This window comes from Apis florea, unplaced genomic scaffold (assembly GCF_048593485.1).
Source record: "Apis florea isolate Af1SG1 unplaced genomic scaffold, ASM4859348v1 contig_3493_pilon, whole genome shotgun sequence".
NCBI classification, from domain to species: Eukaryota; Metazoa; Arthropoda; class Insecta; order Hymenoptera; family Apidae; genus Apis; species Apis florea.
Genome location: NW_028256772.1, coordinates 1567263 through 1592783, shown reverse-complemented (window position 1 = coordinate 1592783; position 25521 = coordinate 1567263). Strand labels below are relative to the sequence as shown.

Here is a 25521-nt window from a genome sequence, read left to right as displayed (position 1 = left end):
TATGATTATTACTTTAGTAAAAAATCGAATGTTTATTATTTTTTATTTGATAAAATGAACTATATAATACTAATTTCTTCAAAATAATCAAGCAGGTGGCAGTAGAAATCAGTCGACATATTAATAGACATGCTTAATAGATTCTCGTTAGCTGGCGCCACTAGTCAATATGCAAACTGATTTAATCATATAATTTATTTACAAGAATCATTTTATAAAATAGATTGAATGATCATTTTATAAATATGATTCGAAAAAAATTAATACATTTTTATAAAATCAAAAAATAGAATCTACAATTATCTATGAAAGAAATTCTCTAATTCTATATGAAGATATTAAAAATTTTTTTTTAGAAAGAAATGATACTTACAAAAAATACACCGAGTTGATTCAGGAGATTAGAATAATTCCATCAGCGCATTCAATTTGTCATGTTTGGTGAATTTGAAGTAAAAAAAAATTGAAAGGAAAAGCAAATGGCGACGAGGTTGATGTATTTGCGTCATGTAAAGCATTACTTAGCTTGGCCCAAGACCAATAATAACAACGAAACTTTTAAAAGCAGGACTTGAATCTTTCTCGGATTTCAAACATCTTTCTCGCGGGAGTCGCGAACGAATCTTGTCTGTTTATCCATGCATCTGTCTAAACTGTTGTAAATCCTTCATCGCATCCACAGTTATATCACGATTGGTTATATACATTAAAATTCACATGGATCCTAGTGAACAAGAGTACTTATATCTCATGAAAACGACTTATGTTAACCTATAAACCAGAACTATTTAATTTAAAACTTTTTTCTTTACTTATATTTGTTTTATATTTATTTAATTTGTATAATTATATTTATTTATTGTTGTTTTTAATTCATAATGTATAATAGAGAATTTATTATTATCACTTTCTGAAAAATTTATAATTTTATATATATATATATATATATATATATATATGTACATGTAATAATTATTATGATTATATCTTAAAAAAATTATCTTCTTTTCTAGTTTCTATTATTAAAAAGTTTTTATAACTAAATATTTATTTTATCTCTTTTCTTTCTAATGTTTTTTCATGATCACTTTTCATTATCTATCAATTAAGAAAAGAAATTATATGCTATAAACAATGTACAAAAATCTCAATTTCATAAGAAAAATAACTTGTATTATTTCATGTAAAGAAAAGCAATCTTATTTCTAATTTTAATCAATTATCGTTTATTATATATTATATTTGAATTTTTAAATATAATATATTTATTGATTTCGTTCTATATAATTACTTATGTATCTAAATGTTATCTAAATTTCTAATTTTAAATTTTTAATAACTATTATTTTATATTTGATTTTGATGTTTTTTCTAGAAATATTTACCAGTTGTTGTTATGAAAAAAAGTTTTTAAATAAAAATCAAACAAAATGCATGGAAAACAGAAAATATTTTTTGATTGAAATTTTCGAAACTTAAAATTTCATTTAAAATTACTCAAATCGATGAATGTATAAAGTTCACAAAATTTATATTCACTAAAACGATATAGATTTATGAAACTTGTGAAAATAATGTCAATAACGAAATTAAAAGTTTTATATCAAATTAAAAAATTTACAAAACACGTAAGACCGATATTTTTCGTTCAGATTCTCAGATATAGTTATTCTTCACTTTCAATGTTTCTAACCTCCTGCGATCAGCCAAAAAAAATAATATTGAAGTTTTTTTGGAAACACAGTAATTTGAATAAATCACACAGGATAGATTTCAACGAGATTCGTAAATCAAATGACTTGATTTTTAGATGATTAGAAAAAACACTAACCGATAAAATACTAACTGATAGACACGAGAATCTCGATAAAAGAAGACACGTCCATATTAAACGCGATGCTTGGCGCTGTTGCGCATTTTTATCTTATGTTCTCTTTCTCTTTTTCCGACTATTTAAAAACAAATATTAGTATAGTGTAATTAACAATTTAAATTTAAACAAAGCATAAAATTAATCAATTCAACTGTGGAAAGACTATTATAACGATATGAATCATTAATTCTTTATGACAATTGTGCTAAATTTCTCTAAACAATGAATTTTTGTATTTATCTCTTGAACATTTTTATAAAAATTTCTGTGTAGAATGTTTTTTAGAGTTTAATAGTATATGATTATTATGTGTCATTTTTTTATCAAAAATATTTTAAGGTTAAATTTCTTTTGAATATTTACATTATTCTACTGTGTCTGCTATTTAATCTTTTGTTATATCTGACGTAATTATTAGAAAATTGAGGTTATATTAACGGAATTTCAGTATATCGTATTATTAATGTATTATATATATATTTATTTTCTTATATGATTTTCTCTTTTGATAAAGATATCTAAAAAATTATTGTAATAAAATTAATATTTTTTGTACATATAATTTTTAATGAAATGTCAATTAATATTACAAATTACAGCATTTAATTCAATTCTTTTGGATAAAAATCTATCTGTTATGTAATTATGAGTGCAGCCATTAGAAGTATAATTTTGAGTTGTCAGTTGAAAAGATCCAAGCTGTTCGAATAGATCTATATAGACCTAGCACAGTTTAAATTTTCGTTTATCTTTCATGAACCAAGTTGTGTCGTGGATTTTATAGTTTAAAACTAATTGAATACGAGCTACTTTAGAAATCTTCTGAGAAATATATATAGAAATTTTTTTATGATCAACGTTCATTCCAATACAACTTTAAAATGTGCAAGGATCCAATTAAAGTTTCTTCTGCAATAGTTTGTCGCGCTTATATCATTATTTATAAAGTCTAATCTAGCCTTCCAAGCTTTCGAGTTTTAAGAAACATGAGTCGTCTTTTTATCTCGCCGTTAATATCATTTTCCCTATTCAGAAAGAATCGAGATGAAGAGCGTTGCTTAATTATGAATAATCGCGAGAAATTATTCGAAAATTATTTTAAAAATTTTTTCAATTTATATTTTTTAACAATTTTATTATTTATTTCTTTTGTAATTCAAGAATGTATTCTATATTAGGTTATGTAACAAATTAAATTATCTTTCGATATATGCGAAAGATCAGTAAGCATTTCAAGAAATATAAAAATGTTACGTGTACTAATGGAAAAATTCTTTTGAGATTGTATTAGGTTATGTAATAAGTTTGTTTATCTTTCGATGGTATATGTTTCATAAAATATAAAAATATTAGTTATGGTATTTTATTATGGTAGTATATTATCCTTTTTACGAGATTATATTAAATTAAAATTAAATAAAATAAAAATGATAAACAAATAATACATAGGCTTAAATTATAAGTATAAACTTAATAAAATCTTTGAAAGAAAGAAGAATAAGATTAAAGATATGTAAAAACAATTGGTAATTTTGACATATTTGATATATAATTCTAAAATTGTCATTTCTTCTCTTTCCAGATCTCACAATGCTAATACAGACTAAAATGATAAAATATGACTCAGAATCATATTCGCCAGATAAAGATTTTGGATACATGCCATTCCACATTGAGAGAAATGAAACTTCTTGTACAAATATTAATCACAGTAAAACGGCAATCGGAAAACTAATTGATCAGGTATATTCTTAAAATCTGATTTTTTGATTTCTTATTTACTTTTATTATTATATATTATTTATATTATTTACTATTATACTTTATATATATATATATATTAATATATATTTATGTATATTATGAAAACAAATTAATTCAATAGTAATTTTTCTTATTTTTTTTTAATAATATTATATATTTTTTTAATTTTATTTTTTTAAATTATTTTTAAGTAAAAAAGAATACGATATATATTTTTTACTATTTTAAATAATGATTTTAAAATTACATAAATTCATTAAAAATTTAGTAGATAATATTAACAATATTAAAGCTTAACATTAAGCTTCATTAAAAGAAACATTCTTAATTGTTTAATTTAAAAATATTATCATTAATAGAAATAAAAATCGATATTTCATGGAATAATTTCATTTGCTTCAATATTGAATCCAATATATTATTATTTAATATTTGTTTCCAATTTTCACCGCAATCCCTCAAGATTGATAAATTGATTCATCGATGGTTATTGGTTTCTCATTCGATGATTGACAAGGGACGCAGAAATTTTGTGATTTATTTCGTCGAGAAGTGTCTTGTGGTTAATATCCTTTCGAATCTTGCTCGCCTACAAATTTCTCTTGGGATTGGAATTCTCTCTAACCATTGTTATATGATCTATATATACTAGTTTGCGCAATTAGAACAACTTATAATCCATTCAGAGCAAATTAAATAAAGAAATAAAATAATATTATAATTAATATAAATATCCAATTTCTAAAATTTTTATAATAAAGTAATTAATATAAAATTTTTAAAACAATATAATATAAATAATAAACAAGTTTTTTGATTATAATTATAAAATATTTCAATTTAATTTAATTAACTAAAAAAAAAGTGGAAAAACATTAAATGAAATAAATTCATAATTGTGAAATTAAATTAAAATAATATTTATTATAGTAAAATATCATGATAAAATATTATGTATTATATAACTATATATCTATTTGTGTAACATGTATAGCTGTGTTTGATAATATGAGAAAATATATGATTGGCTTCAATATCTTTGCCAACAATATTCAAAGATAAATTTCGAGGAAACGTTGGAAATATATAAAACGTAAAATGCTTTGATTAAAATATTGTTCGGGTTTCTTTGAAAATATACAACTTCGATGATAAAACAATTATTGATTTTTCAAAATCAATTGCTGTAAATCAATGCTTGAATAAATTGAATAAACTCTAATATGAAATTTTGTAACTATCAAATATTAAAACATGAAATGTATTTTAATATTATTTATTTTGATTTAAAAATTATAAATTAGAATTCAAAACTAAACAAAAAGCAGTAATAAATTATATGCTGCTTATAAATATCATGATTTTTCAAGATGGTAGATATTAATTCATTCTGATAAAATAAATTTCTAAATAAAATTTCTTGATTCAAGTTTTGAAACTATAATTAATTTCAAAAATAATCTACTAAAAAATGGAAAAAAAAAGAAAAAATGATAATTTATAGGAAATACAAAATAATAATAAAATAATTTAAAAAATATATAATATATAAATAATATATAAGTAATAAAAATAATTATTTAAAAAAAAAAGGAAACTAAAAGTTAAGATATAAATGCATTACAAAATTGATTTTATAACATCATAACACAAAAATTTCTCTAATAGTAACAATTTTCAAGGAAATCGATCTTCTAACGATATTAATTAATCAAGTTTTCATACTTAACGCGATTCATTTACGAAGTTATTTAGTTATATATCGATGTTATAACACATGTTGATATGAATTTAATCCTGGTATTTATCAGGATTACTGTGAATGGGATGAATACAGACATTGATGAGAAATTCGTGCAAATGTACGTGAGAGATTAATTAATACAACAAGGCATCCTGTTGATGTAATGCGTTGGATTTTCGAAGAAATCTACTACATGACACAAATCAACTTGAATACAATTTACTATGGTGTGTATAATTGAGGAAGCATGGTATCCTTCATTGCATCGCAAACGCGCAACATCCGGTAAACGTAATTGAATAATGTTTACATTGCGATATCTCTTTTCCTTCGCGTCAAGAAACTTTCCACGCGCATGCGCAATTTTGCTTTTAACTGAGAGAATTTTAATTCCTTGAGTAATTTTTTTATTTCTTAATGATCTTTGTAATTAAACTTTTTTGTTGGGAACTTCAATTGTTTAATTATAATTTTTTCTTATAATTTTATACTTATAATTTTAATTGATATAGTGTAAATTGATATTTTAATTTAATTTTTTGAATTTTTCAATAAAAGATTTATATTTAATATAAGATATTTTAGTGTGTATATGTACTTCACTGGAATTTTTTTGTTTCATATCCATTTATACTTTTTGTTGAAATATCATTTCAATCATTAAAAATCATTTTATTTTCAGCTTTTGATCGCATCAACACTATTCTGTTGAAAATTTTAATGTATTATCATAGAAATGAAAGTATTAAAAGAAAATTTCGATTCCATTACATCAGATAAATTAGAAATATCAAAAAGTCAACGATTTAAAGAGAAACATTGAGTCTAAAATATATTTAAAAAATGAATAAATTACCGGATACAAAAATATTAAGTAATAATCAGGTAATAATAATCAATTTATTGAAGATAATTCCAACATGATTATAACTAGAGTCATAAATCACGAAGATCTTAATAGACTTTAAATTGATAGGGAGCACATATTCATCCTCCTTTCTCATTCTCTTCTTATTCTCTGATAAAATCAAATTATATCAAATGGATAATGAATGGGATCCATTATGATTTTAATCGGATTCGTGTTAATCTTTCGAGAGAATAATATAAATTTTCGATTCGTACATTATTGAAAATATCGTTGGTATCATTTTTCAGTGCATTGTTTTTCATCTAAAAATAAAACTTGAAAATACTTGATGTCATCAATGAAATCAATGATCAATAGAAAGAGATCAACGAAATCTAAAAAATTGTATACTGATAATCGGTATATATTGATAATAAAATTATTCGATATTTAAAACATGTATAAATAATATAAATAACATTCAAGTAAAACATCACAATATTCTCATGTAAGATATTTTTTTTAAAAATAACAAAATTTTTCAATTTTGGTTTTCACTTCTTTCTATTTCTTTCCAGAACGCATCGATTATATTCCGGATATCGAACGTCATTCATTAAATATTGCGTTAAATGTCTCTTTGAAAATAGCAGAACTGACAAAACATTTCGATTGGCTAATAAAGCGGATAGTACGAGGTAAATGGAATGTGCTTGGATTCCTAATACGGAATTCCATTTAACATGTACCTTCTTTTGTTGCCACCTTGTAACACAGAGGATCGTTTCGAAATGCGTCTCGAAGAAATAAGGTCCCACGAATGCTCTTTCCTTGCGTTTCAATCGATTGCGAATGTTGGAGGATCGGAAAAGACAGAGAGAGAAATCGCAAAATTATGAATACATGCATGATAATATCGTAATTTCTTAAATCGATATATATTGCAAAACGAAACTATTATACAAAATTCATTTTTGGAAAAATAAATAACAAAATAAAATACAATGGATTATGTTTGAAATTTTTAATTTTGTAATAAACAGATAATATTTTGGACTTATAAATTTATTATTTATTTTAAATTGGAGATTATTTAGAGTATGTATAGAGAAGTTTTATAAATTGTATGATATATATTCTACGTTATATCACTATATTATTATATAAGTCATTAATCAGACATTGATCTGTTAAAAAAGTTATGACACTTATAAGATTTAATAAAAATTATTTAAAAAATTCCTTATTAGAAGAATAATAAAAAGTTTCTCTGGCAATTATTAAAATTAAAAAATTCTCGTTGAATTAATAATGCAATCAATAATTAATACCAAAGATGTGTGTCATAAAATTAATATAATATAACTAATATAATAAAACTAATATCAATTCACTTTATAATCAATATCTTCTATCATCTCATAATCTTATTTTTGAATTTCCAAGATAGAAACAAACATTAATTGCAATTTTAATTTAAAACCTATGATTAAGAAGATTTTAGAAAGACGTTATAAATATAGAAATAATAAATTTTAATAATAAATCAAAAAAAATTCTTTCATTATGAAGAAAAGACTTTCATCATGAAAATTTTGTTTCTTGTAACTCAATTGACTTTATATATAATAAAAAATGTCGTTAGACAAATTATAAAAATATATTTTGAAATTATTTTTTTAAAATATTTATAAAATATTTATAGAAAAGAAAAAGCAAAATAAAATTATAATTCACAGAAAAAAAAATTTATGCTCTCCATTCTAATAAGAAATGATTGCTGTTCCATTGAACAAAAAAGAAATGAAATTTAATTCTTTTTTTCTTACTTTATTTTTTTTTTTTTCGAGATTAAATTATACAATCTGTTAGATCATAGTTGAAACTCTCCATGTTTAATCCTTTCCATTATTTTGCACATAATCGATGAAATATTTTTAGATATATGCAACATATAAACAGTAAATCCTTTTTTCGATTTCCTATCTTAATATTAAATTGAAATATAGATTTCTTTTTCTATAGAAATATTTGAAACTATCCCAATGACTCTCATCAAATCAACTTTGCTTACCGTATCAATGCATTTTACTATTAAGCTTTGAAAATTCGATTTGAAAAGCTTCAGGATTAAATTCGAGCACGTTTGAATTTGAGCATCGTACTATGCAATGCATTACGCATATCTATTGTTTCAATAGAAACGTTTTTTTTTGTCTTTTCACTACTTTTTTCTTTCTTTTTTTTTTTCTTAATTAATTTCATTTAAATTCGTTAATGCATTTAAAATTATAAGATAATTATAAGAATACATGTATTGACAATCGATTTATTAATCCTTTAAAAAGTTTGATATTTAAAAAAAAACAATAAAATAAAATAAATATTTGCAATTCAATGAATTTTTAAAAAAGATATATATATGCATATTTATTTTTGTTACAATATAAAAATTTTTATTTATATTATTAGTATAGAATGTTATAATAATAGTAGAGTTAGTTCGAAATTGAAAAGTTAATATGAAATATCGATTTATCGATCTTGTTCATTTTCATTGTTTTTTATCAAAAAACAAGAAATAAAAAATTTCTATATTATAAAATATAAAAGAATATGAAAATAATTATGTAATATCTTTTTATTATTTATTTAATCTTTTACAAGATTATATAGTTTCGTGTGTAATAACCAATGAAAATAAAATTAACTACGTTATCGAAACGCGTGTGCAAAGGAATCGAGGGAAAAAGAAACTTGAGCATGCGCAATGAAAACAGTGCGAGAATCGTGGCGGGCCAAGCTATGTTCATTCAGTTTGCCGGTACTATTTGCTCGCTGCGGTTGTCGTGATTTTGGAAATGTGTTCACTTCGAATTGTTGGTCATCACGTTATTCGTATCCGTCAGAATTTTCAATTTCGCGATAGTTTAAGACGCAATAACGGTAATAACGGTTTCACATGTTTCGAAACGCAACGTGATCGTAATTGACGAACATTTACGAAGTATCGTGTCAAAGAGGTCGCTTAAATCTGTGAATACACACAGATCGAATTATTCATGTGAGATATATGTATAAGATTAAATGAGGTTCAATAACACACTGGTAAAGAGTGAAAATATTTCTAACAAAATTTGCAAAGTTTTACGAAAATTTAAAATAATTGAAGCGTGTATTCGATATTATAGTCAGTTGTGTTTTTTCTTCTCAATATATATTATTGCGGAAATTGTGGTTATGGGTAAGAGAATTGTACATCTAAAGCCAATGAAAAAATTTATTTAATTTGATAAAATGAATAATTAACATATCGATCGATTCTTTTAAAGTTATTTCGATTACGATTTAGTTTTAGAGAATAGAAAGCAATGAAAGATAATCTTACATACTATATCGATAGGTAACATAATCGTTTGTTATTCAAACCGACTATATCATTTAACTCTTTAAGGAATCTTAAGGAACTCTTTAATATTGAAATTCAAATAAAAAGTTATTTAAAATGTTGTAGGTTAAAAGTTAATTCGTTACTTTTCCTTTTTTGATCGTAAAGTGAAAATATCGAAAGTTTGTCATGATTTCTTTTTTTTAAGCAAAACTTCGTCGTTACATACTTTCCAGTCAGCGAGCAGGTTATGAGAAGTATAATTATATAAAAAAATTAAAGGTAAAAAAAGTCCTGAAGTGAATTCATTCGTGTCGTTTGCAAAATCGAAAAGCGCAGTCATTAGTGATATTAAATAGATAAAAATTATCATAAATAATGAAATGAATTTTGAAATCGATCGATTCCGTTTATTGTTAAATTAAATTATTATAATCAAAATAACCGAAAAATTTACAAAAACAAATTAATTATACAATTTAAATTAATAGTCATATTATCTTATAGGTTATATGTATAGAACATTTCGTTCTTTATTCAAAAATAAAATCCCGATAAATTCCATTTTAAACTGAACTATAACTTTAAACTGAAGTTATTATTTCATTGTTTAAAAAATTGAAATTTCAATGTTGTTTGAATGTAAGTAAAATCTGAATAATCTCTAATTCAGCCGAAAACAGATGATTTATTTACAATATGAATGAAAATTTTTTAAACAATGTAGAATTTTATTTTAAATTTCATTTTCAAAATCAAAACACGAATAGTTATTATTTTCATGATAGTTTAATCATGATATATTAGAATAGAAAACTCAAAATATTAATAATGTCAGATATTATTTTTATATATTTATATATATATTATTATTATTATTATATATATATTTTTTCTTTTATTTCATTCTATATTCAAATAGGACAGTTAGTATTACTTTGAAATCAAAATTAAATTAATATTGAGAAAAAAATAAAATTGAAAAATTGCGAAATATAAAACTATAATTAGAACTTAAATGAAAGTCGTTTCTAGAAATGAAAATTGATAAAGTTGTTGAGACAGGTCATTTCATAAATACAATATGTGCTTTATTGACAAGATTAGAACATCTGGATTGTGAATAGATTCTAGTAGTAAGAGAGGTTAATTGATTTTAACTATACTAACGTAGATACTTGAGATCAATCCATATAAATCATGTTTATAGGAGATAAATAGAACAATCACAAAGATCTGAACTGAAGAATAGAAAATAATCATTTATCGATTGTTCATTTTTATCAGGAATTAACTTTGTATATATTTGAAAAATTTTCAAACTTGATTTATTCGAAAACAAAATCTCAAATGAAAAAATTCTATATTTTTTATTTATTTTTTAATATAGATTTTGATGATTTTAAAATATATTTTGAAAATTAACATTTTGAATAACATTTATATATGTAACTGCTGCTTCGTCTTAATTTTTGAGATATTGTATAAAAAGATTACTATTTTCACATACAATTTTGTCCATACATATGCGATCATTTATCTTTTATGTAAACATATTCTAATAATAAATAATATATATATAACGGGTGAACCAGTCAAAAAACTATTTTTTCGTGGATTATAACAAGCTTGAAATATCTCATTCCTAACTTATATTAAGTTTGAACATTTCACAGAAATTATTGCGTTAATTAGTAACTTTTTCATATTTCACAGATTTTTTAAATCTCTATCAATATTAAATATAATGATATTAGCTCATTTATTATATATTTTTAATGCCAGATACCATTATATTTTTATGAACAATTGATAATTGATAATCATTGTTAATTCACTATATAGTATATATATATATATATTACAGTATACTATATATATTATGTAGTATAATACTATGTAAATTCTATGTAATAAAATCTCACAAATATCTTGAAAATTAATTCTTTCGTTAATAATGTACAATATATATTACAATAAAGTAAAAAGTTCAGAATTTTGTGCTGTATAACGTATTTAATAATTATTAAATATCGGAGAGGAGCTAGGCTATATTATGCTAAATTAGGTTATATTAATATTAGATTATATTTTTCTGTAGTTTCATCTTATAGATATAAAATTTAAAAAGACAATTTGGTATAATATTAAAATTTATATGTTTGTTATAAAAGGCTAAATAATTATAAGAATCATTTAGTTCGTAAACGCGAAATCTAAAGGACTAAACTGAAATGGATCATCTTAAAAAATGACGAGTATGTGGTTAAGACTGAAACCCCTGCACATTGTGGGTGGAACGATTGATTACCGGTTCAGATAGAACTTGCTGGTCTCGAAAGTGTCATTGGCTTAAAATAGCGAAACGACTTCGTAGTCACGAGAAAGCAGTTTATAATGTTACTTAATACCATCGCGTTAACGAAAACCACGGTTGTTTGGAGGTTAAAGGAGACTATATATGATGCTCGTCCAACAGGGCTAGCATTCCTTTCACGATTCTTCATGAATTTTGTCCGGTTGTCATCGTGTGTTTGGGAATTCAGTGCCGTTTGCAACGATGTTTCGAATTCGCGAATCTGTATCGGCCCAAATGTAAAGCTACCGACGTAAAAGAGTTACTGACCATCTGAGTACACAAAACATCCAATAAACTTTTACGGTGAGGTTAACCATGATCTGTAAATATATAAGTTTGACGTAGTGTTAATTTTGAATAAACTGTAGTGCGACAAGTGTTTGTATATAAATCGTGAAAAAAGTGGAATCATAGGACAATTGATACAGAAATATTATCATATATGTGACACGAAGCAAAAATATATACGATTGAAAATCTTGGTGGGCGAAGCACAGAGTAAAAATGTTGTCTACAGTGTCTAGTATCCCACTCGAATTGAATTCTTCATATTATACAACTGTTACCGGGAACAACGGTCTTGATGCATTATCGGGTATGCTCATGCGTCATATTTAATTTTATTTTTTGCATTGGATTATTGACCAAATTATATGTTAAAATAAAAAAGTATAAAAGAAGCTATGCTGTTCAATGATGAACGCATTTTCGTTATTGAAAATTATATATGTCAAGATAGATGAATAATAACAATCATTTAATACAATAATATTATTTCGTGAAAACTGTAGGTTTTTTATCTATAAATAAAAAAAGAATATTTATTAAATTATCTAAAAAATATGAATATATTTAGAAAATATCAATATATGTAAGAGTTTTCAAGTAGTTTTCTATCTACTTAATCTAGTCAAAAATAAATAACGTTTCAGTGATCGAGTCTAGAAATACGACGGATCTTTACATGTTACCGGCTTACATTCGCAATACATCCATGATCACCTGCATTATAGTGATGGTTCTTGGCATAATTGGGAATCTTATGGTAAGTTTTCTATCGATCGATTTCATCTATTTTTTATTAGTTATTTTCCAATAATGCTTATAAAATTTAATATAGAATTTAATATAGTAATAAAATGCTATGCATGAAATTTTATTTTCAAATATTATAAAATTTTTGTTTCCGATATAATGTATATCAAAGACAATTTTTTATTTATTATATAATATTACTTATTAATTTCTTTTTTTTTCTAATATTTCTCAAATATTTCAATATTAATGTATGCATTAGATAATGAATATTATATTAATTTTAGCAGTAATTATATTTTTTAATTAATATTATTTTTCAAGTTTTTAATATCGTATTGTTATATACAAGAAGACAATGATAATCTTTCATAAAATCATATTTATTTCAAAAATATTTTTCTACATTAACCAATTTTTTAGCATTTTTCAATATATCTTGCATACTTCATACCGTGCATTTCATGTTCGAACATCAGAAATACCAACATTGACAACTTTTTTCTCAGGTACCAATCGTCGTGTTTCGAGGCAAAGATATGCGAAACAGCACGAATATTTTTCTGGTGAATTTGAGTGTAGCGGATCTCTGTGTTCTCTTAATCTGTACACCAACCATTCTCGTTGAGGTGAATTCTGGACCAGAAATCTGGCCGCTTGGTGAACATATGTGTAAGTTAATAATCCATTTATTCTATTCATGATATCCATTTCATTTAGCCATATCATTATATAGCCACTATTACACATTATTACACATTATGTTTGATTATTAAATATGTAAAGATCAAATATTCAAACAAAAAACAGCAATGAAAAATTTTGAATTTAGTTTCCAAATATTGAATTTTTTTTTTAATTTAATAGAAAAAAGATTTTTTGTTTGATAAGTCCTATAAAAGTATATATTGTATACATCGAATATAGCTAGTCCAAGGTATTAAACGAATTATGTTCTTGTTTTATTGCTAATACTGGATTTTGGAGGTTATAGGAACTGGTTATAGGAACAAATGATAGAACAAATCGTATCATAACTTTTTAATTATGCAAAATAATGAAAAATACTTTAAGGAAATTATTCAGTTTTATAAGAAGTGTCTTAATAGATAAAAATTAATATGGCATTTTCAATCGTAATCATCGATTTATATATAAACAAGAATGTATCAGTTTTTTAAAAATTCTATAGAGACTTGATTTATAATAAATATATCGATAATTCGCATAATTTTCGCAGACATAATTCGATTTATGATAATGATAATTTGAGTTCGTGTAATGGCATAAATAAAATTGTCAACAATGCTACTTTGTAATTAATTTACCACGAATAGGATACTGCAATTCGCTTTTATTAAACTGTTTGAATTCCATTGGCTACGAATGAGAGAATTTATGCTATCCTTAATTCAATTCTAACGATGGTCAATCTAGCACAATTTCGTTGGATATCGGCCAAGATAATGTAGCCACTTGAAAATATTTCATTGTTATTGGCAAGTGAAGTGCAAAAGTTTTCTGTGATACATTAGAAAGTAGAAAGAAATTAGAAATCATAATGGATTTTTTAATAATATGAATTTTTTTAAAAAATTAAATAAATATTGAACAAATTTTTTTAAAATATTTTAAAATAAAATATTTTTATGGAAAATTAATATAAATATTACATAAATATTTTATATTACATAATATCTAAATAATATATTTTAATAAATGAAAATATTTAAAATATGGAAAATAAATCAGAATTGATAATAGATAATAGATTTTTTAATATGTTTTTTATTTTTTTTAATTAATTTTATTTTTAAAATATATTTAAAAATTATGATTGTATAAGAAAAAATGTCTTACATAAGTTTTTAAATATTTTTAAACATATTTTTCAATTATAATTGTCAAAATTAATTTTAAAGACTGAAACAAAAATAAAAGTTGGTATTCAAAAATTCGCTTGAGGTGAATTTATTTATTAAGTTATAAGCAATTTAAGTTAGATGAAGTGAGACGCGAACAGAATGCGATGTAACGAAAATAGATCGATCTTACTCTGTCTCGTTTCGTTTGACGTAAACTTCAGTTGCTTATAATTTAATAAATTTTAATCGATACTTTTGTGTAATAATTTTTACATTTGTTTAATCTTTAATCGATACTTCGAAAATATCTCATGAATATATTAATACTCTGCTGTTAAAATATCTAAATCAATTAAAAAAGTTAAAATATGCGAATGTACTTTCTTATTCAAGCATGCGTGTATGTGTAAACAAGTTAACTAGGTGCGAAGAGCTTCACGTTCGAAACGAATCGCATTAACGCCATCTTTGCCCAGCAAAACAGAACGGTTGCTTTTATCTAGAGTGCACGGTCATTCTGATGTTGTGTTTCTTGTGAAGTTCTTACGAATATACGAAAAGTGTCTGACCTCGTTTTCTATAGGAACGACCGGAAGAAAAGCACGAACACTTTTAAGGGGAATCGGAACATATCATATGAGCATATTTCTGGTAAATACATACTTATGATCTTTCAAAATTTGAGATTAGAAAAATTTGTCGTTTCTTTGTCGTAAAAAAATATTTTACTCATTTTTAAAAGAAAATGTTTTATATCTAGATATATAATCTATTTTTAAATTAGAATTTTTTATAAGGTTTATCTCTAACTATTCTTATAATCTCTGCATTAATGAAAATTTTTTGCATTATAATAAATTTCATATTGAAATTTCATATTCTTTTGAAAAAACAAGTATTAAGAAGTTAAAATTATTATTGATTAAACTATAAACATTTCGTTTTATTGAGAAACATTGCGTTATCGTGAATTTATTAGATAATAAATCTAAGATTTTATTTTTGAGCAATGATGAAAAATAATCAAATGGAAGTATGAAAGGAAATATTAATTTTTCTTTCAAAAATATCTTTTGAAAATTATTAATTTACCAAAGCAAAATATGTATTTGATTTGTGCTAAATAATGTCTCAAAAAAATTATTTATTATTCTATGATGTTAGAAATACATTAAAAATATATTAGAAATATATTAGAAATACTTATATATACTTATATATATATATATATTCAAAAAAAGTTAATTTTAGCCGAGTTAAATATTTAATACTACATGTTGTGTGATTTATTAATATCTTGCTAAGATCCAAATATGAGATTTTTTTTTCTTATTTATTATTTAATAAAGTTATAAATACTTAATTGTAACTTAATTTAATTGTAAATTGATATTCAATGATCTTTATAAACTTTTTTATGTTCAAATTGTTCTGTAAATTTGAAAATTTATAAATTTCGCAACTTTTAATATTAATTTTTTAAATTTCAATTAATTAAATAATATATAATATATAATTTTTTTGATTATATTATTAATATAATTTTATAAATTATTAATACAAATTTGTTTCAATTAAAGATTAAGCATTTTAAGATTAAAATAGAAATAAATTTGTAGTTTAAAAAAAAGAGAATTTTCACATAAGAAAAATATTTTTTAAATATGAAAGACTTGATGTTCTTTGTGCATTTTTCAAGATACTTCTCAATGTTTTTTTCTTCTCGCAGCGAAATTGCTTTATATACATTTTGTCATGTGATGTTACTAAACGTTAAAAAAGAATTCCGTACATTTCTATTTATTCTGAAGAACACAGCGACGAAAGACACTGGTAAGCTTAAAAAATTCATGCAATTCTCGATCAAACGAATGAAATATACAAACCTATGAAACTTTTTCTTGCACGTAAACTTTTTTATTTTTATTTGAAGCTGTATTTTATTAATCTAGAATTAGATTAGAAGAAAAATTGGATCAAAATAAGAATTCAATTCATATTTATATAATTGTTATATTGATATAAAAATAATTATTCATAATATTTCATTTTTTCTTTCATAATTAATTTTATAATTTATTAGTTGTATAATTTTTTAAGTTATATTTGTGCCAATATGTTAGTAATGAGATCATTGCATGCAAAATTTTGATACAAATCCAAGATATATAATTTGATAAAAGATAAATAATAATATATAATTTTATATTTAAAAGAAAAAGAAGAAATTTAAAAATTTGATAATGTCTAAATTTTGTATTTGAATATACTTTAATTTATTATTTTATAATTTGTTTGTACATATATATTTTATTTATTTGATAGTGTATTATCATTTATACGAGTAAATCAGAAAATATTTGAAATGGATCAGATTACTCGTTTTCTTTATTTGAATTTTCTTTATTTTTATAATTATAAATACGAAAATTGTTTATATAAATATTGTATATATATATATATATATATATCCTTCATGTAAAAAAGAATTATTTTCTTTTCAATATCATTCATATAATTATATGAATTATATCATTAAATATATATTCATATATTTGATTTATTTTTCTTTGATTTAATTTAAATATTTTTCTTATGAAAATTTGAATTTGAATAAAATTTTTAAATTATCTGTTATTATAGTTATTAATAGTTGATATTATTTTTCCATATTTAATAATTTAAATGCACTTCTTTACACTTATTTTGCACTCTATAGAGTGTTAATATTTAATAATTCGTAATAAATTCTAAAGTCCAAAATAAACAAAAGTAATTAAATTATAGACAATTGAAGTTTATGTTAGACAAAGCAAGAGAAATAGAATGAGATCATTGTCTTACTTACACCGTTGGTAAAAATTTAAATTTCTTAATAAATAAATCTCATGTATACCAACTTTTGTGTTTGTTCTTTAGAATCGAAAGATCTAAAGATATTTTACGAATATCTATATTAATCCTATATATGATGTTTTATATGATGTTTTATATACATATGCATAGCTTTGTCCTGTATACATTGGAAATCTCTGGAACACGATATTATACTCTTCCATTTTTTTTTTTTTTTTCTATAATATAACAAAGCATTTCTCGCGTTAAGAGAGGAATGTTGATGGAATCAAGGAGTGTCGAAGGGTCCATATGGACTTTATGCGGGGAGTTTGAGGGGTTGCATTTGAAATTGCTTGGTAGGGGAAGAGTGTCCAAGTTTTACGAGTCGAGTACAGTTGCTTTCCACCCCTTAATCCATAGGATACTTCCATCTAACATTCCTGCATTCTTCCTCTGACAAATTTCTTCTGGCACGTTGTTTCGATACTCTGTGTCATCTGTGGTGAATATTCTCTGGCAATGATTTTATCATTTTAATTTTTTTTCTTTTTTAAAATAATTGAAAAGAAATAGAGAATCCATTACCTTTAATAATTAAGCATTATGGATTGTGCATCTTAACGTAAATAAACATCGATAAAAACTCAATAATAGTTGGATAACATTGAAAATATTTAATAATTTAATAGTAAATCTCTTCGAAATAAATAATCGAGGAAGAGATTATCGAGGTTGAACTTCATTTTTTTAGTATTTCACAAGTACATCGAGAAGAAATATTTACAAGTCTTCAATAATGATCCTTTTTGAAATAGTGTAATTTTATTTTGAATATTTTTTTCATAATGATATCTCTCTATTTAAATGTTTATAATTTAATAAAATTATTTAAACTAGTCTAAACATAATATGTACAAAGTATACATAAATAAGTAATATTTACTCGTTTTCATAAAAAATGATTCGTTTAAAAGGAATCTTTTAACAACATTCTTATATCATAAAACAAAATGTCACAGTGTAAGATACAAATATAGATATACATGTAAAGTTTGTAACTATTAAATCACACGGCTCTTGCAGAGAGTTAAGGTCGTCTTGATAGAACTTCGTGGAATTATATGAGTGGCTGCGAAAATGAAATACGATCTTCGAGCTTTTACGGCTTTCCACGTACGGAACACAAGATGTCGAGCAGTTTTCTACTGGCTTGTCGACGGTAAATCGAGACGTAGCAATTCGTACAGCGGTTTCGGTTCACACGAGACGAGAATTTCCTTTGACGAGATCTCGAATGACGATCCTTTACAGTTTATGTCCATTGATGGTATGGAAGGGAATTTCAGACAATTCTGATAAACGGACAATTTCCTAGCTCTTCGAGAAAATCGTTGCTGGATTACGATTCAAATATGAGCAAAGGAGACTTTGCTGTAAGCATAGAGTCTGACTCTATGAAAGCAACTTTGTGAAGTTCGATATAAACAATGTTAAAGAGTGAAATGCAATAAGCAGGTTATTAAGTTGTGGATTTTTTACAAATTTCGAAGTGTAATGATATTAAAAAAATATTCGAAATGAAACACCATTTATATTCATATTTAAAAATTAAAATAGATCTTTATTTAAATTTCTATTTTGATTATAGTCATAAAAATGTAAATTTTTTTTTATATAAAAATCTATCTGATAAGATTCTCTTCCAAAATTAGAAATTTACTATATGTTTAAATATGTATATATGTACTATATATTATTAAAAAATCGTATGTCTTATTCTTTGCTCTCAGAAATAAGTTTTATTTCAACAACAAAAATAATTAATCGTATATTATACATATCTTGAATTTTTCATTTTGTGATTCCACAAGTAGTCAAATAATACGAATGAAGAAACTAGCCAAAATCTTTAATCAAGAGTGGTTCATTGAAACATTTAATTCATTTCTTCTCTTGAATTTCCAATATGGGAAGATACATTATAATGAGAATATGTATTACGATGGGGAGATACATTATGGTGGGGAAGATCAGTTCAATGTCCTTGAGGTATAATGATATATTCGACCTAAGCCTGGAAATTACACTTTCGATGTAAGAGGCGCAGATGTTGTGTTTCCCCTAGCTTCTCTTATTCGATGGACAACAGACTGACGGCACAATCGCGATACCGATCTTTAACAAGATTCCTCGTAAAAGAAATAAATAACAGATGCTGCTAACAAGGTTAGAAATGTTCAGAAAGATAAATGGAAAAATATATGTGATAAGAAATCGTAGCACGTACTAACTTTTCAAAATACACGCGATATCGAATAATATCATTCATTGTATTTACTTCATTTTTATATACAGCGAGCCTAAAAAATATTAGTTTTATTTTCATCTTCGTAATTTTGATATTGAGATAATTATTTTTAAAATAATATGCTCGTACAAGAATATCAATTATACTATTATATAAAATAGTATACGTTACGTTATTTGTAATAATGCAATGCGATTAAATAAATTTATTTCTTTAGAGAGATGATTATTATCACTAATCGAAAAAGTTTAAATTCATATAGTTAGAGATCTAGTTACTTATTAACTGTAATCGTGAATAATTGATAATCTTCTTTATTTGTATCAACTACGTCTTTTGTTATTAATGGTTTAAGGTTATGTTCACATTAGATTTTAAAATGCTTTAAATACCTGGAATTTAATATACGAAGGGAAATATAACAAAAAGGAAAAATTCTCTTTGAATAATGAAAAATAAATAAGAAAATTATATTAATGCACTTCGTTGAAACTTGGATTCAATTAAACTAAAAATAGTACTATTTACTGTTTATAACCTCATAGTATTCAGAATACATCACGATCATATTAGCTGTTAGCAATACGAAATTTCTTTTTTTTTGCAAAGAACATAAAGAATAACAGATAATAAAGAATATTTAAAGAAATTTATGATATATTATTTTAATGTAAAATTACTTTTTTCATTAAATTAAACTAGAGAATTTTTCTTTAATGATGCTAAACTTGAATTCGAACGAATTAAAAAGAGACAGATATAAGTATTTTTTTAATTAAATACTCTTTAAGCAAGCCACGAATTTGGAATCTAAAAATTGCAATAAAATTAAAAAAAGGTAAGAATCTCGACAAAGTTTAATTTAATTTTATTCTAATTATATCACCTATGCTTTTATTTGACTTTTGCTCTTTCATTATATCAAAAATTACTTTTTATCTCTTTTTGTTCATGCATATATTTATAATTAATTCAAGTTATTTCCACAGAATTGTGTTCACAGTATTTTTTGAATTTTCAAAAATTATCTATCCATTTATAATGAAATATATTATTTCTTTGTTTTTTTAAATATTATATTTTTGTTATTTCAAATATTTTCATGTATATTACATTTGTAGATGAAATTAATACCTCATCATTATAATAGCATTAATAGTAGAACTGATTGTCAGCAACAAATCAAAATGAAATTGACATCTTTTGTTTTTATAATTCTTAAAAATTAATAAATATTGAGACTTTTATTCAGATAAGTCTCTAATTATTCTCATGCATTTACTGGATTATCTATATGATATGATACGTTTAAATATATATAAATATTACAAATATTTCAAAATACTTCACCGATTTAACTTCAAACCAATTCCATTTAAATTCGTAAGCACGAAAAATAAAAAATTAAAATTTTAGATGAAGATCATTAGGCTGTCGTCAATTATTGTTATTCGTTTTAGAAATATCAAAACCGCGATTTTATGCTCTACCAATTTTCCTCTGTGAATTAAAAAAAGAGAAGAAAAAAGAAACGAAGGATCTTTCTCCAATTAACGACACTAAAATTTTTATTTTCAACACTGTAGATTAGTGAGAGATTGATTAGATTTTCAATATTTTTAATCGCGATAATATCGATAAGTCAAATATTCGAATCTATTGACAGTGTATAAATTTCGATCCAATATTAAAATTTTGGAACGAATCAAAAATCGTTCTCAAAGAGATATGAAATTTTGAACGTTTCGAAAAATAAAAAATATCGTCGCCTAATATGCTAACATCCTGTTTACGATTGAATATCATCATAAAAATTAAAAATAAATGATTCAAACTATACGAAACAAAGTATAAATGATAAATGATGAATAAAATTTTAATGAATTTTTTTTGAAATTAAGAATAAGATTATTTTAACAAATCATTTGAATATTTTATCATAATTATCACAATTAATTGTAACAATTGAACCAAGATCAAATATAATAATTACGAATAAATATTATCAGAACAATTTTAAATAAAATAATTTCAAGCAGAATATGTCGAATCCCTCGAAGACAATGTGGCGGAGCCATAATTATATTCAAGATCATTTTCGTAACGAGTATCACCTCGTTGTTTTCTATGTTATTCCAGTTCCATTAACTGGAAATTCTTTTTTTCTTTTTCTTTTTCCTTTCTTTTTTTTTTTTTTTTTTATATCTTTTCGCTTCTCTTTCTCTAATAAACCTTCCCTCGATTGGCAACCAATAGCAATTACGCCACGGTTATTTGCCTTTTCCATTTTCTCCTCTCATAATTTAACGATCTCTGAAAGGGAAACGACTGTTTCCTCCACTCATAACCACCGGTATGTTTTGTCAAAGCTCCAATTTTCCGTGTGAATTTTCAAGCGAAGGAAGGGAACGCGAGTGAAAATTGTTTGAAATGGGAACAGTTTGTTGCAGGATTAACGTTACAATGCTCGCCCACTGATGCTTCTAATGGTTTCCTTACTTTCCTGATAATTAGATATATATTTAATTATTTGCCAACATTGTGCAATTAGAATTTTGTTTGATCTAATTATAACGTATTATTTCTTGTCTATGATTTAGTATTCCTTTTAATTAGAACTACGTATTAAAATATTTTAAGTCTATATTTTCAACTAATTTTTATCTTAACTCTGCAATTAGACAGAAACAAATAGAAAGCTTAATTAATTAAATCGATAAAATTACGAACATTGTTTATAATTTTATTTCATTTTTTCTACTTTTAATGTACAGCATCTACATTGCTGCAACTCTATTCCTTTATAACTAAATAGTTGTAACAGTTATGTTCGCAATAATTCACATTTCTCGCTTATTGATACGATGAATATCGATTGTTTCGTTTGAAGGAAAAGAATCGTAATTTTTTTCCTTCGACACACAAGAAAATTTGGTTAATTTTTGCGATCTTATAATGATCTAGGGGAGAGAAAAAAAAAAAAAGAAGAAGACGTGAATATCAAGATCGGTATTCCTCTGAGATCCGTCTAATTTTTCATGTTAACCCCATTTCTGGATATCAGTGGGGCTTAGCTACCCTTCTGGAATTTCAATCCTTTCCAGAGAGACTGGCCGAAAAAACTTGGGAGGAAATTTACGATCTCACGAGACGGGGGTTGATTTTGTTCGGAAGGTATGACGCGGAAGTTGCGACCCTTGAAACCCATTCAGGCCACACGTGGTCTCTCGATAAACCTCATAAACGCGAAGAATAAATGGGCAAATCGAATAAATTGCGTGACTCGAATCTGAAAAAACATTAATCCGTATCCAAATTTTTCGATTTCTTAATTCAGCCTGTTTATGGAAATAAAATTTGGAATGTGAATCGATAGAAAATACGATATAAAATATAAAATACGAAAATAATATATTTCGATTATTTTATTTCGTGAACATTGGTTTACTTGGATATCGATTTAAGGATTAAAATTGTTGAATTGTTGCATTTAGTATTTTCATAAAAATTTTCATTTAGCAATTTTGGATACGAACGATTGTACCAAGATAAATGAATATATCAATTTTAATAAGAATGATCGGTAAATAATTAATGTTTAAATATTTAAAATAATTAATAATTGTGTTTCTATTGTGAGGAAATATATGTTTTAATTATCTCAAATTAAATTCAACTGAATAATTTCAAGGGAATTTATAATATAAACATTGTTAAAAAATAAAAAAGTTTTTCGACGCTGCATCGATATTATATATTTACGAGGTTGTATCATGTTTCGTTTAAAAAATTAAAATTATTAATAATGTGTCTCTTTGTAACAAATATTTGAAACATTTTTTCGTGTCATTTATATATTCTTCGAAATATTTGAAGAATACCTTTCAAAACAAACTGGACACACTATATATATAAAACACTTTACACATACGCATACAAATTTATAAATAAAAATTAATCGTCATTATTCCCAATCAGCTGTTATGTTCAAAATAGGCAAATATTTGATGATTAACGGAGTGAAGGAAAAATTTTTATATCCACGTAGACAAACGATATTTTGTTTCAACATACAAGAAAATATGGATGGAAATGTTTTCGATAGATTAATTGATGCTCGAATAGGCAGTAGTTTTCTGCAAAAATGTTTTCTCTCCAAATACATTAGTCATACTAGGTCGAATTTAGTGTCTCTTCGTGTCGTACGTTAAAATAAAGAATGATAAGTACACGTATATTTATAGCAACTCAAGAAGGATCGATGATATATTTTTAACACGAGCTTGAAAATATAGCGAGTGCACTGCGGTGGGAAAGGGAAAGAATGCCCATCGATTATTCTTGAAATTAAGAATAAATTCTTAATTCGAAATTTTTAATCCAGAGACACTAGGAATTTAATATATTCAATATGCAAACTTTTTTTCCACGTTCTGTTAATACTTTGAATTTTTATCTCAACATGGAATGAATTGATTAAAAATTTCTAGTTGCTTATTTAATAAGATCAAATTCATGAGCTACATTTTTCCTGTTATAAAAAAAAAAAGTTCCCTTATCATCATTATTATTATTTTTATTTTACGAATTAGTATTATGAATCCGAGTATTTTTTTTTTTTATTATTATTATTTCGAACGAAATAATTCGATTGATTTTAATTTCGAAAAATCAATTTCGAAATTAACATTTTCTCAAATAATTATCGTATGATATGAATATAATTTACTTCCTTGGCTAACAAATATACCCTAATATAGAAAAATAGTATTACTTTTTATTAAAATATAATTATTTATTTTATTAATTTCATTCGTTTTGTTGAATTTCACTCGTAAAATTCCATCATAATTTTCTGATTTAGTATGTATAATTTTTTTATTTGTTTATTTATTTTAAGAATTAAAAGGATACTTTAATCTACATCTTTAAGTATTAATAAGAAACTAGGATTCTAATAATAAAAGAATGCCTGAAAATTAATTAAACATTGAAAGAAACAATTTTAATATGATTTTTTATTGTTAAATGTTTATTACGAAGAAAATTTTATCAAAAAAAAAAAAAAAAGGAAAAATATTTTAAATATTTTTCTCCATCTCCTAATACAAAATTCTTCGATCGTTCCAATATTATCATATCATTGTGTGTGTGTGTGTGTGTGTGTCTCGTTATCAAATAAGTTTTCCGGTTTGATGAAACGTTTCCAATCCACCTAAGCCGCGTTTCCAAGGATTACAAAAGCGGCCTAACCTAAATAGATAATGAAAAAGCGGGTCTTCTGTATCGTCCTTTGTCCGATTTCCTCGTTGTTGCCACAACGCCATTGGTCGACGAAGATAACCGACGCAATCACGTGGTTTTCTACTAAAAACTAGTTTAGGCCAAGTGGGGCCAACATACGAATGTTTAAAACGAATGTCGATTGACGAGAGGAGAAGAATGAAATGGGGGAAAAAAAAAAAAAGAAAGGATGAAACTTCAAAGTGATGCAAGA

The 25521-nt window shown here is 24.3% G+C and overlaps 1 protein-coding gene across 6 annotated transcripts in view; it reads left to right on the top strand.

The window, feature by feature from the left end:
* The window catches only part of ETHR (ecdysis triggering hormone receptor), a 103076-nt gene that overhangs the window by 50461 nt on the left and 27094 nt on the right, over positions 1–25521 (top strand). For 3 of the 6 annotated variants that reach the window (XM_012486410.3, XM_003693625.4, XM_012486413.3), the window contains exons 1-3: positions 12217–12573; positions 12911–13023; positions 13523–13685. In XM_012486410.3, the coding sequence (XP_012341864.1) occupies positions 12483–12573; positions 12911–13023; positions 13523–13685 (367 nt within the window). In that variant the 5' untranslated portion in view covers positions 12217–12482. Of the gene's footprint in view, positions 1–3480; positions 3617–12174; positions 12574–12910; positions 13024–13522; positions 13686–25521 lie in introns of those variants that run through there. The other 3 variants (XM_012486412.3, XM_086912842.1, XM_086912841.1) reach the window with 3 other exon arrangements.